The 14,833-nt window shown below is 54.6% G+C and overlaps 1 protein-coding gene across 4 annotated transcripts in view; it reads right to left on the bottom strand.

Moving 5' to 3' along the window:
- Positions 1-14,833, bottom strand: part of LOC121271979 (AP-3 complex subunit beta-2) — a 204,079-nt gene that overhangs the window by 76,502 nt on the left and 112,744 nt on the right. For all 4 annotated transcript variants that reach the window (XM_041178247.1, XM_041178248.1, XM_041178249.1 and 1 more), the window contains exons 3-8: positions 13,731-13,805; positions 8,692-8,787; positions 7,495-7,655; positions 5,638-5,704; positions 3,891-4,073; positions 986-1,162 (exon numbers count right to left, since the gene is read on the bottom strand). In XM_041178247.1, coding sequence (XP_041034181.1) covers positions 986-1,162; positions 3,891-4,073; positions 5,638-5,704; positions 7,495-7,655; positions 8,692-8,787; positions 13,731-13,805 — 759 coding nt within the window. The remainder of the gene's footprint in view (positions 1-985; positions 1,163-3,890; positions 4,074-5,637; positions 5,705-7,494; positions 7,656-8,691; positions 8,788-13,730; positions 13,806-14,833) is intronic.

Below are 14,833 nucleotides of genomic sequence, written 5' to 3'. Positions count from 1 at the left end.
CACTCAGTCATTGAGGGATCCACTGGATAATGGATCCCCCTCCTCTCCCAGTCACTGAGGGATCCACAAGATAATGGATCTCCTGCCTTCCCCCAGTAAGACATCTCCACTGTTAAGATGCGTTGCAACCAGGGCCCACCACCCCCCCCAAACTCCCTCACGAGGTGGACACATCCATCGCCGTGGTTACCTGGACCTGGGGTTGTTTCAGATTGGGATGGTGAGGGAGGGAGGAAATAAATATATTTCTCTAGCGCCTCTCATAACCTCAGGATGACCCAATCTGCCTCACAGCCAATCAATGGAAGTACTTTTTGAAGTCTGGTCGCTGCTGTAATGTAGGAAACATGGCAGCCAATTTGCACACAGCAAGCTCCCACAAGCAACAATGAGATAATGAATATATAAAGTGCTTCAGTGATGCTGTTTGAGGGATAATTATTGACCAGGAGGCACCTCAGCCGGACTCTGTGACTCAGTTACGCACCAGAGGTCAACTTAGAATTTCTGCTCAACTCTCTGGAGTGAGACTTGAACCCACAACCTTCTGACTCAGAGGCAGAGCTGTTACAATTGTGAGGTTTATAAGATTGTTATGCTTTGGGGACTGTGTCTTTAATTTAAGGTAAGATGAATGGGGGTGGTGGGGGGTGGAGGGGTTACATGACCTGTTCTGGTCTGCCTGACAATAGGCCTGAGTGGTTTGAGTGTTAGAGATTAAAATGGAGGGGGGGGGTGGGAGGAGCCAGATTGTTCGACTGGGAAGAAGGTGCAAGGTGTTTACACTTGCAGACAAGGGCAGCAGCCTGTGTGCTAACGGTGGATAGACCGAGAGTCTCCAAAGTCCCAGAAAAGTGTCGAGAACGTTGCCTTGTATTTCTGTCAGCCCCGTGCAGAGTTTGCAGGGTCCTGGCACCAGTCCAGGTTAAAGCCACATTCCCAGCCCTCCGATACAGGGAGCGGTCAGCAGGGGATCACAGCTTACCGCAGCGTTCCTGCTCTGGAGAAGCGGTTTGGTGTTGCGGAGCAGCAGACGGTGGTCGGGGTCCATCACGTATGGTTTCCGTTTGGAGAGCGCCATTGTGTCCGTCTCGTTCTGCTTGGATTCCTCCTCGTCAGATCCATAGAAAGCCTTTTCCGGGTTTTCCTCCGTGAGAGACTCCTGCCCACGGTGACCAGGGAACAAACGGCACTGGTATCGGTGAGTGAACATAACACACGGGAAAACCGGGTGATAAACTCGATGGGATTATACAGGGCAGCTTTGCAAAGAAGTGAAGCGTTAGACAATGATTTATAAAAGACTCGTTAGCGCATCGAGGTTCCCCACACTCCATGACACAGGGATCACCATGGACACAACAACAAGCTGGATTTATATAGCGTCTTTAAGGTAGTACAGCTTCCCAAGGCACTTCACAGGGGTGCTATAAAACAAAATAGGACACTGAGCCACGTTAGGACAGATGGTGGAGAGGTAGGTTTGAATGAGTGTCTTAAAGGTGGATAGAGATGTACAGAGGCAGAGACAATTAAAGTGGGAGTTCCAGAGCTTAGGGCCCAAAAGCTGAAGGCATGTCTGCCAATGGTGGGGCGCTTAAAATCAATAATGCCTCCACATGTTGAGGTTCTATATTTCCCTAGCGTTATGAGGGATGGGTCTGGTCTCGTTGCCGTGGAACACGCCATTCAACTGGACCCATCCCTCACAGAGAGGTTTCTCCAGAAAAACACCTGTGACCATAAGTCCATCGGGCAGTGGTCCACATGGGACACCCACAGGGCCCTGCGGGAATGGGAGGAGGTGGGTCCTGTTGGGTGGTTCCCCGAGCAGACTGGCATTTGGCTGAATGCCTCACCGCCAGAACCTTCAACTTGGTTGGCGGGGAGAAGGGTCAGGCACTTCCTGCACACCCGGAGTCTCACCTCCGCACCCCCCCCCACCCCCCCCAACATGCTGCCCTCGAGGAGTCTGCAGTGGGGAAGAGACCGCCGCCCACCTACCTTCCGGGATGTTCTTTTGCGAGTAACATATGGAAAGGGATGCAGTGGTTTTCACTGAGGTTCACCCCGAGCTGCAGGACTCTGTGCATCACAGGAAAGTACACCGAGATCAACATCAACTTGACTGGGGGGAACCATCAACTTAGTGAGAGACGCTCTTTGGTCTGCCTGAAACTTGCTGGTCTTCCAGCGCAAAGAGTTGTCCCCTGACCGAGTGTTGCGGATTGGCACATTCCAGGGTCCAGGACTACGTGCTGAGGGACGCACTAAAGCTCGGGGCAGCCGCTGTTAAAAAAACTCCACGGGAAAAGGTCACTGTTTAAGGCCTTCTCATAGTGCACCGAGGGACTGGAAACCGGGTAAACCCCTTCAGGGTTGTATGCAACATAAATTGTACATATAACCAGCGCGGTGTGAGTCTGGTGGAAGCAGCTCAGAGTGCGAAACGCTGTCATGAAAGACATGGATCTGCCTGGCACTTCGGGGGTGGAATTTTTAGCTTGGCATGGGGGCGCACACCGGACACGCTCGAGCGTGAGATAGCGTGGGATGATGTGGGTCAAGCGTCCCGACGTTATCCCACACTCACGTGGCATTTCGGTTGGCGGGCAGACACTATAGTCGGGAGTGTGCCCGCTGACAATTAAGAGGTCGATTAAGCCTATTAAAGTTCCAATTACCCCGATTTTCTGTGGTCCATCCAACCTTACAGTTGGCGGACGGGTGAATCTGCCAGGGGGACTTTGCATCCAAGGGCGGGATGAGGTCTCTGTTATTAATTAAAAATAAAACTGTTTGGGCAGATTTTTCATCATCTGTATGCTCAGGCGACAGGCAGATTTTTTTAATGGGTTTTAAAATCTTTATTTATTGGGTTTTAAACTCTTCAGCTCCCTAAGGCAGTTAACTGTGTTCCTCGCCGCAAATGCTGCCAGACCTGCTGAGTTTCTCCAGCTATTTTAAATCTTTGTTTTGGATTTCCAGCATCCGCAGTTTTTTTTGCTTTCATCTCGGAGGGTCGTGGGGTTGAGGGAGGTTGTGCAGAGATAGGGAGGAGCGAGGCCGCGGAGGGGTTTGAAAACAAGGATGAGGATTTTATAATTGAGCTGTTGCCAGTGCCGGTCAGCGGGTGCAGGGGTAACAGGGCTTGGTGAGAGTTAGGACGCTGGCAACAGCGTCGGGAATGTGGAGCTGGTGACCAGAAATAACCACCGATGCAAACAACATCGATGCATTTAAAGGAAAACCAGTAACCATGGGAGGCAGAATGGAGTAGGAGGTAACGGTGAGAGGAAGAGGGCAGGGAGGAGACTCATGTGGACCATCCACACTGACATCGACCAACTGGGTTCAAATGGCCTCTTTCTGTGTAATTAACTGTGGTGGAAATTAAAATGCCAAGTTTCTCCAAAACAGGGAACAAGGTACTGCTCTCCCCAAAACCTTCCAAACCCGCAACCTCAACCACCCAGAAGGACAAGGGCAGCAGACACTTGGGAACACCACCAGCTGCAAGTTCCCCTCCAAGCCCCTCACCATCTTGACTTGGAAATATATCGGCCGTTCCTTCGCTGTCGCTGGGTCAAAATCCTGGAACTCTCTTCTTAACAGCACTGTGGCTGTACCTACACCACATGGGACTGCAGCGGTTCAAGAAGGCAGCTCACCACCACCTTCTCAAGGGTAATTAGGGATGGGCAATAAATGCTGGCCCAGCCAGCGATGTCCACGTCCCATGAATGAATGGTAATACCTCTGTGAAGCATGAGGAAGGTGTACTAGGAGGGTTTGCATTGGGGAGGGGGGGGGAATGGGTGGGGTGTGTGGGGTGGGGGGAGGGGTGTGTGGGGTGGGGTGCATGGACAGGGGGAAGCGGGTACACTTACATTCTGGTTGGGGTTGAGGAACTGGGTGCGGGCGTAGCGTGTCAGCATGTTGATGATCACAACCTGGCCCCACTCCTCCACGTCAATCAGGAGGTTGCAGAGCTTGCGATAGTTCTTGTGAATTAGGTCGATCCTCTCCGGGCAAACCTCTTCAAAGGCCATCACCACACTTCCTGCGACCAACTGTGTACAGACAGACAGACAGACAGACAGGCGGACAGACAAGACAGGAGAGACACAACAGACGCATGAGCAAGAGACGTTAACCCTTGCACAACGTGGGCATCGCCAGCAAGGCCGGCATCTATTCCCCATCCCGAGAAAGGCGGATTCACCTGGGGGAGCTTGCTGAGGCCACGTCGCGGACGGTTACCATGCCAACCATCGAGGCGGGCCGGGAGTCACATATGGACCGGGCCGCGTGAGGAAGGCGAGCTTCCTTTCCTGAAGGAGGCTGTGGGGCCACTTGGAGCTGTTACCGACAGCTTCCTGTTCATTTTTCACTGAGTCCCACCTCTTATTTCCAGAATTGGGTTTTACGGCTGAATTCAGACTCTCAACCCGCCCCCGGAGCAGAGCGGAGCTGGAGTTCTCCGGGTTACTAGCTCAGTAACACAGCCACGATAGGACAATAGCGCTCTGCCATAAAGGGCAGGCCACTGAGGCAGACAGCAGATTAAGAAGAACGTTACAAATTAGGAGCAGTAGGCCATTCGGCCCCTCGGGTTTGCTCCAGCATTCAATGAGATGAATGCGGATCTGATTCTGGCCTTAACCCCACCATCCTGCCTGTCCTCCATAACCCTCAGCTCCCCCTGTCAATCGAAAATCTCAGCTTTGGATATAGTCAATGATGGAGCCTCCACTGCTCTCTGGGTAGAAAATTTCACAGGTTCACTACCCTCAGAGAGAAGAAATTCCTCCATCACCTCCATCTGAAATGGGAGACCCCTTATTCGGAAACCGGGCCCCCCGAATTCTAGACTCCCCCACGGTGCAGGAGGAGAGAAAACATCCTCCTGGCATCCACCCTGTCAAGTCCCCTCACGACCTTCTATGTTTCAATAAGATCATCTCATTCTTCTAAACTCCAATGAGTACAGACCCAACCTGCTCAATCTTTCCTCATAAGACAACCCTTCCAACCCAGGAATCACAGAATCACAGAGTGCAGAAGAGGCCCTTCGGCCCATCGAGTCTGCACCGACACGTGAGAAACACCTGACCTACCTACCTAACCCCATTTACCAGCACTTGACCCATAGCCTTGAATATTATGATGTGCCAAGTGCTCATCCAGGTACTTTTTAAAGGATGTGAGGCAACCCGCCTCCACCACCCTCCCAGGCAGCGCATTCCAGACCCTCACCACCCTCTGGGTAAAAAAGTTTTTCCTCACATCCCCCCTAAACCTCCTGCCCCTCATCTTGAACCGATGCCCCCTTGTAGGAATCAGCCTAGTGAAACCAAATCTGTATTAACTTTATTTCAAGAGCAGCGAATGTTCCAGGGGAAGTAGCTCCAGACGTGGATAAAGTGAATGTTACAGGAGAATATGCAGGTTTATAATCTGTGTGAAGAATGGGTGTTTGTTAAGTTTGAGGTTGGTGGTTTTTGCTCTGCAGGTTAAAGTTCAGAATATCCAAATATCAACGGTCTGGTCTATATGTGACTCCTGTGACTCCACGTCGATGGTCTGGCTGATACCGTTTTCCCACAAGGTTCTGGGTTTCTCAGTGCTCCTTACCGTTGTTTTGTCAGCCAGCAGCTTCTCAATCACCTCGATCAACTGGTCTTTCTGATCCTGGTCCAAACTGAAACGAGAGAGAGAGAGAGAGGGAGAAGCAAGAAGTCACGGCCAGCCAGATGCAGAGCAGAGGTATTCCTGCGTCACGGTCACTGCTCAACTGGACAACCACCCGAAACAAAGGGGCCAAACAGGAAGGTCTTTGTGAGCAGGAAAGCACCTGACGAAATGAGGGGGTGGGAGTAACTCTCGTGTCAGTGTAGCATCCGGCCTAGTGCCACAGGCATGGGCACATCCTGGGCTGCACCTCCACTGGTTCCTGAAATTCGCTGCTGCCGAGTGAAGCTCCCCGTTCCCGGTGTGTACTCGGATCAGTCTGACCGACAAGGACACGCCAGCGGACCACAGCTGGCCCTGGGCTATGTTAGCGTTGTGGTTCTGGCACAGGACTGGGTGACAAACCCAGTGATCGTCAGTTCGGATCTCACTGGATCCTTTTCAGGAAGCTGAACTCAACGGATCTGGTGATAAATGAAGTGTCGGCAGAAAAGATCACCCAAGAGTAACAGGATTGTGGTTAAAACATTTTTACCCAGAGGGTGGTGAGGGTCTGGAATGCGCTGCCTGGGAGGGTGGTGGAGGCGGGTTGCCTCACATCCTTTAAAAAGTACCTGGATGAGCACTTGGCACCTCATAACTTTCAAGGCTATGGGCCAAGTGGTGGTAAACGGGATTAGGTAGGTAGGTCAGGTGTTTCTCACGTGTTGGTGCAGACTCGATGGGCCGAAAGGCCTCTTCTGCTCTGTGTGATTCTGTGAATACAATCAGCGCAGCTTAACACAGGGCCTGTTCCTTCAGGACTGAGTTGCTCTCGGTTGTTAGTGGGGCCAGGGCTCTGAAATTTAAAACACTTCATAGCTTTTCGATAGAAATTAAAACCTTCGCAAAACCAAAAACAAAAGACACGATGAACATTCCCAGCTTCTCAAGGAGGGCAAGTCCGCTGGGGGGGAGGGGGGAGGGCGAGTCCGCAGGGGGGAGGGGGGAGGGCGACTCCGCAGGGGGGAGGGGGGAGGGGGAGTCTGCAGGTGGGGGGGGGGGGGCGGCGAGGCCTCGGGGGGAGGGGCGAGGCCTCGGGAGGAGGGGCGAGGAGGGTAGGCCGCGGGGGGTGGGCGAGGCCGCGGGGGAGGGGTGAGGCCTCGATGGGGGGGGGGGGGAGGCCGCGGGGGGAGGGCGAGTCCGCGGGGGGAGGGCGAGTCCGCGGGGGGGGGAGGGCGAGTCTGCGGGGGGGAGGGCGAGTCCACGGGTGGGGGGTCGGCGAGGCCGCGGGGAGAGGGCGAGGCTGCAGGGGGAGGTCGAGGCCGCGGGGGGGGGGGGGGGCGAGGCTGCAGGGGGAGGTCGAGGCCGCGGGGGGGGAGGCGAGGGCGCGGGGGGGAGGGCGAGGCTGCAGGGGGAGGTCGAGGCCGCGGGGGGGGGGGCGAGGCTGCAGGGGGAGGTCGAGGCCGCGGCGGGGAGGCGAGGGCGCGGGGGGAGGGCGAGGCTGCAGGGGGAGGTCGAGGCCGCGGGGGGGAGGGGCGAGGGCGCGGGGGGAGGGCGAGGCTGCAGGGGGAGGTCGAGGGCGCGGGGGGGGCGAGGCTGCAGGGGGAGGTCGAGGCCGCGGGGGGGAGGCGAGGGCGCGGGGGGAGGGCGAGGCTGCAGGGGGAGGTCGAGGCCGCGGGGGGGAGGCGAGGGCGCGGGGGGAGGGCGAGGGCGCGGGGGGAGGGCGAGGCTGCAGGGGGAGGTCGAGGGCGCGGGGGGGGGGCAAGGCCGCGGGGGGGGGAGGGGGGGGATGGGCGAGGGCGCGGGTGGAGGGTTTACCTGTAGAGCTTCGGGATGGCATGTGCAGCTGTCTTCCTGACATAAGGCGACATGTCCGATGCAGCCTCCTTAATCGCCAGCATCATAATGGGGACGATGATGGTGACTCGGATACTGGACAGCACACGGAGCGCACTGGCTCGGATCAGCTGGTTCGGGTCCTGGAAATACAAGCAGAAAGGCCAGAGCTCAGCTGAACACCAACCCTCAGAGCCAGTTCTGTGACGCCACTCGGTTCTTGGTCGAAGGTCACCTCTGGCGTTCCCCAGCGATCCACCCACACGCCTCCCTCTTCCTAACTCAAACACTATCCTGGATTGGCAATTGGTCAAAGGGATGAGGTAAACTTCCATATCTGTGAACGACTTTCCCTCGCCCGCTGTGCCAACTCCCTTACCCCATGCTGTACCATCTGACCTACCCCCTGACATTAAGACATAGGCAGCTCAGCATTCAATCCACCTGAACATTGGAAACATTAAAAATGAGCATTTTCAAGCCATGCCCCAAATTCAATTGACCCCAAGTCTCAACAGCTGTTTGTTGGGGGCAAGTGGCGAAGGGAGTTCCAGGTTTCTACGTCCCTTTATGTGAGCAAGTGCTTTCTTCATCATCACTGAACAGCCAGGCTCCAATGTTAAGCTTATGCCCCTTGTTCTGGACTCCACCCCCTCACACCCGCAACCAGAGGAGATAGCTTCTCTCTATCTACCCGCTCTCTATCTACATGGCCAGAAGAGTCGTACGGACTCAAAACATTGACAGTTACTTCTGATGCGGCCTGACTTCTTTATGCCAACTGCTCCTTTCTTGCTGTACTCCTCCCATTTTGGAGATTGATTCAGCCACTTTCATTGAAATGAAGGGCAATCTGAAGCAGAGACACTTCCCTTTAAGATTAGGACAAAGGTCAAAGAGAGACACATTCAATTTAGCTACAGGCGAGGGGAGATAATTGGTTCGAACCAGTTTACCTATAAAGCATGTAACACATTAACAACGCAATGACTACTCTTGAGTCAATACTCCCCCTCCAGAGGAAGTAGATTCTGTTATTCTAATAAATCTTACCTGGACCATTAATGCATTGAGTAAATCAATAGAAATAACCCTGGTTAACTACAAGACAAAAGAGAGACAGAGTCTCTCAGCAACATCAGATAATAAATCACTCGAACCAATAATGGCAATAATGACCTTTAATCCTCTCTGGAAGGTGCTGATGGAAAGTAAAGCCAGGTCTTGCTGCTCCTCCGCGTATCGAACCAGATAAACATAAACCAATTTCTTCACCTGCAGAGACAGAGGGAGGAGCAAAGAGCAGATACTGAACTCGAGGAAGCATTTCTTGGCTGTCAATTGAAATCCTAAGTACAACATATTTTTAATTCAGCCCCCTCAAAGCTTTAACCCTGCACCTAGTTGGCCACTGGACCTCAGAACTAGCGGTGACACCTCAAATGTAGATTTAATGAAATGACAAAGGGCTTTCACTGTTGCTTAATTTGCTCTTAGGACACGAATCACTGGCAATGTCCGAGATTTCTCCATCTCTGGTTACCCTGAGCTTCTCCAGCTGCTGCAGTGTTTGCAATGATGGCGCTCCCACAGTCAAGTTAGTCCCGCAGCAAGTGTTCATTTCAGGGAGGAATCAGTCAACCCCAGAGTGTGGGGCTGGGGACATGCGGAGGCCCAGAGTAGCTCTTGGGGGTGGGGTGGGGGGGGGGGGGTGTGCTGGTTCCCTTGCTCGATGAGATTTATACGACAATCCGGCAGCTTGTGTTGTTCTGGTGCCTGCTCACATGTTGCTGGATTCGGTAAATTCAATACGCTGACCAACCATGATGCAACATTCAGCCCATCATGGCTAATCTGTACCTTAACGCCATTCTCCCTGACTTCTCCCCATGTCCCCGGACATCTTAACTGAATAAAAACCTACTTGACCACAGTCTTGAAGGTTTCGAGCAGCACCCAGCATATCTGGGAGCCAACATCCTGGATCTTTCCCCTTTGCCAGGGCCGGGAACGAGCTAAAAAACAGTCCCCCTGGCCAGTGTGCTGGTGTCTCAGCTTCATCCTTCCCCCTAGGTCATTTTGTGGAGCAGTGATGGGGGGAACGGCAGGGTTAGCCGCTTACCGACACAGCTCATGAAGATCCCAACTGAGGCCGATTAAAGAGGGTGGACTGGGGTTGCTCAGTTGGCCTCCAGGTCCTGGCCGGAATTAGGGGCCATTTTAGCTGCCCAGCGGCGGGCCCTGGACCAGCGCTCCAGCCAGGCCCACAGAGACCCTCCCTCATTGCCTGGGTGTGGGAGAGGGCGCTGGGAACCTCGATGGAAATCACGGACTCAGAGTTCCCGGTCCTGAACTCTCTGGAAGCAGCCGCTCCTCCTCAGGGGCAACTGATTGTCAAAGCAGCGACTTATATTTCCAGCCGCAGGGCCTTAGTCAGCACCATCCCCCTGGTCAACATCTTCCCCGGCTGGTCAAAATCCTTCACCAGTCAACACCTCACCCCTGGTCAGCACCTCCCCATCCCCCCTCGGTCAGCACCGCCCCCCTCGGTCAGCACCTCCCCAATCCCCCCTCGGTCAGCACCTCCCCCATCCCCCCTCGGTCAGCACCTCCCCCATCCCCCCACCTCGGTCAGCACCGCCCTCCTCGGTCAGCACCTCCCCCTCCCCCCCCTCGGTCAGCACCACCCCCCTCGGTCAGCACCACCCCCATTCCCCCTCAGTCAGCACCGCCCCCTCCCCCACTCGGTCAGCACCGCCCTCCTCGGTCAGCACCTCCCCCATCCCCCCTCGGTCAGCACCTCCCCCTCCCCCCCCCTCGGTCAGCACCTCCCCCTCCCCCCACCTCGGTCAGCACCTCCCCCATCCCCCCTCGGTCAGCACCGCCCCCTCCCCCCACCTCGGTCAGCACCTCCCCCATCCCCCCTCGGTCAGCACCGCCCCCTCCCCCCACCTCGGTCAGCACCGCCCCCTCCCCCCCCTCGGTCAGCACCGCCCCCTCCCCCCCCCTCGGTCAGCACCGCCCCCTCCCCCCACCTCGGTCAGCACCTCCCCCTCCCCCACTCAGTCAGCACCTCCCCCTCCCCCCACTCAGTCAGCACCTCCCCCTCCCCCCCCCTCGGTCAGCACCTCCCCCCTCCCCCACTCAGTCAGCACCTCCCCCCTCCCCCACTCAGTCAGCACCTCCCCCTCCCCCCACTTCGGTCAGCACCTCCCCCATCCCCCCTGGGTCAGCACCTCCCCCTCCCCCCACCTCGGTCAGCACCGCCCCCTCCACCCCCTCGGTCAGCACCTCCCACCTCCCCCCCCCTCGGTCAGCACCTCCCCCCTCCCCCCACCTCGGTCAGCACCTCCCCCTCCCCCCTCGGTCAGCACCTCCCCCCTCCCCCCACCTCGGTCAGCACCTCCCCCATCCCCCCTCGGTCAGCACCTCCCCCTCCACCCCCTCGGTCAGCACCTCCCCCATCCCCCCTCGGTCAGCACCTCCCCCATCCCCCCTCGGTCAGCACCTCCCCCATCCCCCCTCGGTCAGCACCTCCCCCTCCCCCCCCTCGGTCAGCACCGCCCCCTCCCCCCTCGGTCAGCACCGCCCTCCCTCCCTCGGTCAGCACCTCCCCCTCCCCCCCCTCGGTCAGCACCGCCCCCTCCCCCCCCCGGTCAGTACCGCCCTCCCTCCCTCGGTCAGCACCTCCCCCTCCCCACTTGGTCAGCACCTCCCCCTCCCCCCTCGGTCAGCACCGCCCCCTCCCCCCCCTCGGTCAGCACCGCCCCCTCCCCCCTTGGTCAGCACCTCCCCCATCCCCCCTCGGTCAGCACCTCCCCCTCCCCCCCCCTCAGTCAGCACCTCCCCCTCCCCCCCCTCGGTCAGCACCGCCCCCTCCCCCCTCGGTCAGCACCTCCCCCATCCCCCCCTCGGTCAGCACCTCCCCCTCCCCCCACCTCGGTCAACACCTCCCCCCTCCCCCCACCTCGGTCAGCACCTCCCCCCTCCCCCCACCTCGGTCAGCACCTCCCCCCTCCCCCCACCTCGGTCAGCACCTCCCCCCACCTCGGTCAGCCCCGCCCCCTCCCCCTCGGTCAGTTCCAAATCCGGCCGGTTGCTGTGAAGTGAAGCTTGTGGTTTTGTTGAGATTCGGGCTCAGTCCCCAAGTTTGGTGACAAAGGGACTTGATAAAGTTGCAGTATTGAAGGTTATTTGTGGAAAATAAAAGCTCAGGGTGTAGGGGGTAAGACACTGTCATGGACAGAAGATTGGCTGGCTAACAGGAAGCAGAGGGTGGCCATACATGGGTCTTTTTCTGGACGGCAGGATGTGACGAGTGGTGTGACACAGGGATCAGCGCTGGGGCCTCAACTGTTAACAATTTATGTAAATGATTTGGATGAAGGGACCAAAGGAATGGTTGTTGAATTTGCTGATGACACAAAGATAGGTGGGAAAGAAATGAGGAGGATGTAAGGAGGCTACAAAGTGACATAGAAAGTGGGCAAAGACCTGACAAACGGAGCATAATGTGGGCAAATGTGAAATCGTTCATTTTGGCAGGAAGAATTAAAAAGAAGCTTATTATCTAAATGGTGAGAGAGTGCAGAGCTCTGAGACTCAGAGGGATCTGGGTGTCCTAGTGCATGAATCACAAAAGGTTAGTGTGCAGGTACAGCATTACCTATCAGGAAAGCTAATAGAATGTTATCGTTTATTGTGAGGGGGATTGATTATGAAATTAGGGAGGCTATGCTTCAGTTATACAGAGGATTGGTGAGACTAAATCTGGAGTATTGTGTACAGTATTTATCTCCTTATTTAAGGAAAGATGTAAATGCGTTAAAAGCAGTTCAGAGACTGTTTACTAGCCTAATACCAGGAATGGGTCTTATGAGGATAGGCTGGACAGGTTAGGCTTGTATCCACTGGAGTTTAGAAGAGTAAGAGGTGACTTAATCAAAACATACAAGATCCTGAGGGGTTTTTACAGGGTGGATGTGGAGAGGGTGTTTCCTCTTGCAGGAGAATCTAGAACTAGGGGTCACTGTTTAAAAATAAGGGGCCGCTCACTTAAGACAGAGATGAGGAGAAATGTTTTCTCTCAGAGGGTTGTGAGTCTTTGGAACTCTCTTCCTCAGAAGGCAATGGAAGCAGAGTCTTTGAATGGTTTTAAGGCAGAGCTAGATAGATTCTTGATTAACAAAGGGGGGCGGTGAAAGAGCTTCGGGGTAGGCTAGAGGCTACAATCAGGTCAGCCATGATCTTATTGAACGGTGGAGTGGATTTGAAGGGCTGAGTGGCCTACTCCTGCTCCTAATTCATATGTTGGTTTCTAAATAACAGGGGCAGAGGAGCAGGTGGTGGTAAATGTTTTACTCTGACAGACACGGTGCGAAATGATGGAGGCAGTAGTGCCATTATGTGATGCTACCCCTCCTTGGGTGCATCGTTCTCAGGATGGAAGCATCGTGGACGCACATTGCCCAACGCTTGCTGCCCCAAGATGGTGATGATGGGCCTTCGAGCAGTTTGATGCAATAGAGCGACTCGCTTGAACACCCCTGTCAGCAGTTAAGAGTCAACCATATTGGCTTGGGACTGGAGTCACATAAAGAAGCATAGAATGGTTACAGCACAGAAGGAGGCCATTTGGCCCATTGTGTCCGTACTGGTTCACTGCAAGGGCAACTTGCCTAGTTCTGCTCCCCCTGCCTCTTCCCTGTCACCCTGCAAATATTTTCTCGAGATAATTACCCAGTTTCCTGTTGAAAGCCACAATTGAATCTCCCTCCATCATACTCACAATCCAGATTCTAGCCACTCGCTACATAAAAAACTTTTTCTCATGTCCTCCTTTGTTCTTTTGCCAATCGGTTTAAATCGGTGCCCTCTGGTTCTTGATCCTTCCGCCAGCAGGAACAGTTTCTCCCTCTCTACAATGCTTAGACCCCCTCAAAATCTGGAGCTGGGCTAAACCGGATGAGGGTGACATATTTCCTTCTCTAAGGAGCTTGAGTGAACCAGTTGGGCTTTCATGTCAGTCCAATAGTTTCATGGTCCCATTTACTGACACGGGATTTGTATTTTCAAACTGGATTCAAAACCCTCAAACTACCAGGGAGGGATTTGATCCCATACTCACCGGATTGCTACTCCTGCTACACTGCTGTAACCCCGGGGTGGGCTTTAGGAGACCCACCCCATTCACAAGGGAGATGAGAAGCTTCGCTTACCTCAATGTTTTTGCAGGCAACATTCTTCACCACAGCCGGGAAAAGTTCGGAGGCGTTTTTTCCTCTGGCGATCATCTGCGAACAAAATTTAGTCTCTTATGCAGTGTGGAGAAATAGTGGCATTTATTACACACTTGATCAAACTGTTCAAATCTCTGGCTGAGCAGCGGTAACCCTTTTACATGGCACCTCACCAAGTGATGGTTGGAAATCTAAGTACACCACATCTACTGGTACCCCCTTTTCCATTCTGCTGGCTGCAGCTTCAAAGAGCTTTATCCACTCCGCACATCTGGGAGGTAGGGGGTTGGGGCTGAGGACAGAAGCGTGCTCGAGGGGGAACTGTGACATAAATCCACAACACGGGGCACTGAAGACCACCTGATAGGCCGCCAGTGTTGGCTATTTCTATCTGAAACATTCTGCAGGTCAATGGGGCTCTGTTCATTCAAGCTGGTACCAACGATCGGTTACAGTTGGGCTCTCGTTTAGATCAGGGACTAATCGTTTGCTTCAATCACCCACAGCATGAATCGGCCAAATAGCTGAGTGAGTTACTACGTCCAGGTCTTAGTGAGTTTTCCACAAACAGGGCACACTGGTTCAGAAGGACTCCTTCACCTTCACAAAGGCTCTATGCGATCTACATATTGTAGGCAAAGCCTTGTTGACATGCCCGTCCGACATTGCGATCTCGTCTACGAACGTGCTGCCAACGGAAGCCATCGACATTTGAGCTGCATCACTATATTGTAGCAACAAAGGCACACCACCGTTTTCTGAACCTGTATTCATTGAATTTATGAACTTAGGAACTCGTGCAGTCGAGGTCAGTTTTAATGACACCACGTATGCCAAATAGATGCTGTAATAATGGGACCGGCCTAGATCAGCCCTGTATATATTCACTGACCCAGCCTACACTGCTCTCTGGAGTACAGAGTCCCAGTGATTAATGACCCTCTGGGGAAGAAATTTCTCCTCATAAATGATGGAGCCCTTATCCGTGTCCTCACGTCTAGATTCCCCAGCCAAGGGAAACGACCTGTCAGTGTTTACCCTGCCAACCCCCTTCAGAATCTTCTATGTTTCAATGAGATCAC

The sequence above is a fragment of the Carcharodon carcharias genome, chromosome 32, assembly GCF_017639515.1.
Source record: "Carcharodon carcharias isolate sCarCar2 chromosome 32, sCarCar2.pri, whole genome shotgun sequence".
Taxonomy (NCBI): Eukaryota; Metazoa; Chordata; class Chondrichthyes; order Lamniformes; family Lamnidae; genus Carcharodon; species Carcharodon carcharias.
This window is presented reverse-complemented; position numbering and strand designations above follow the sequence as displayed.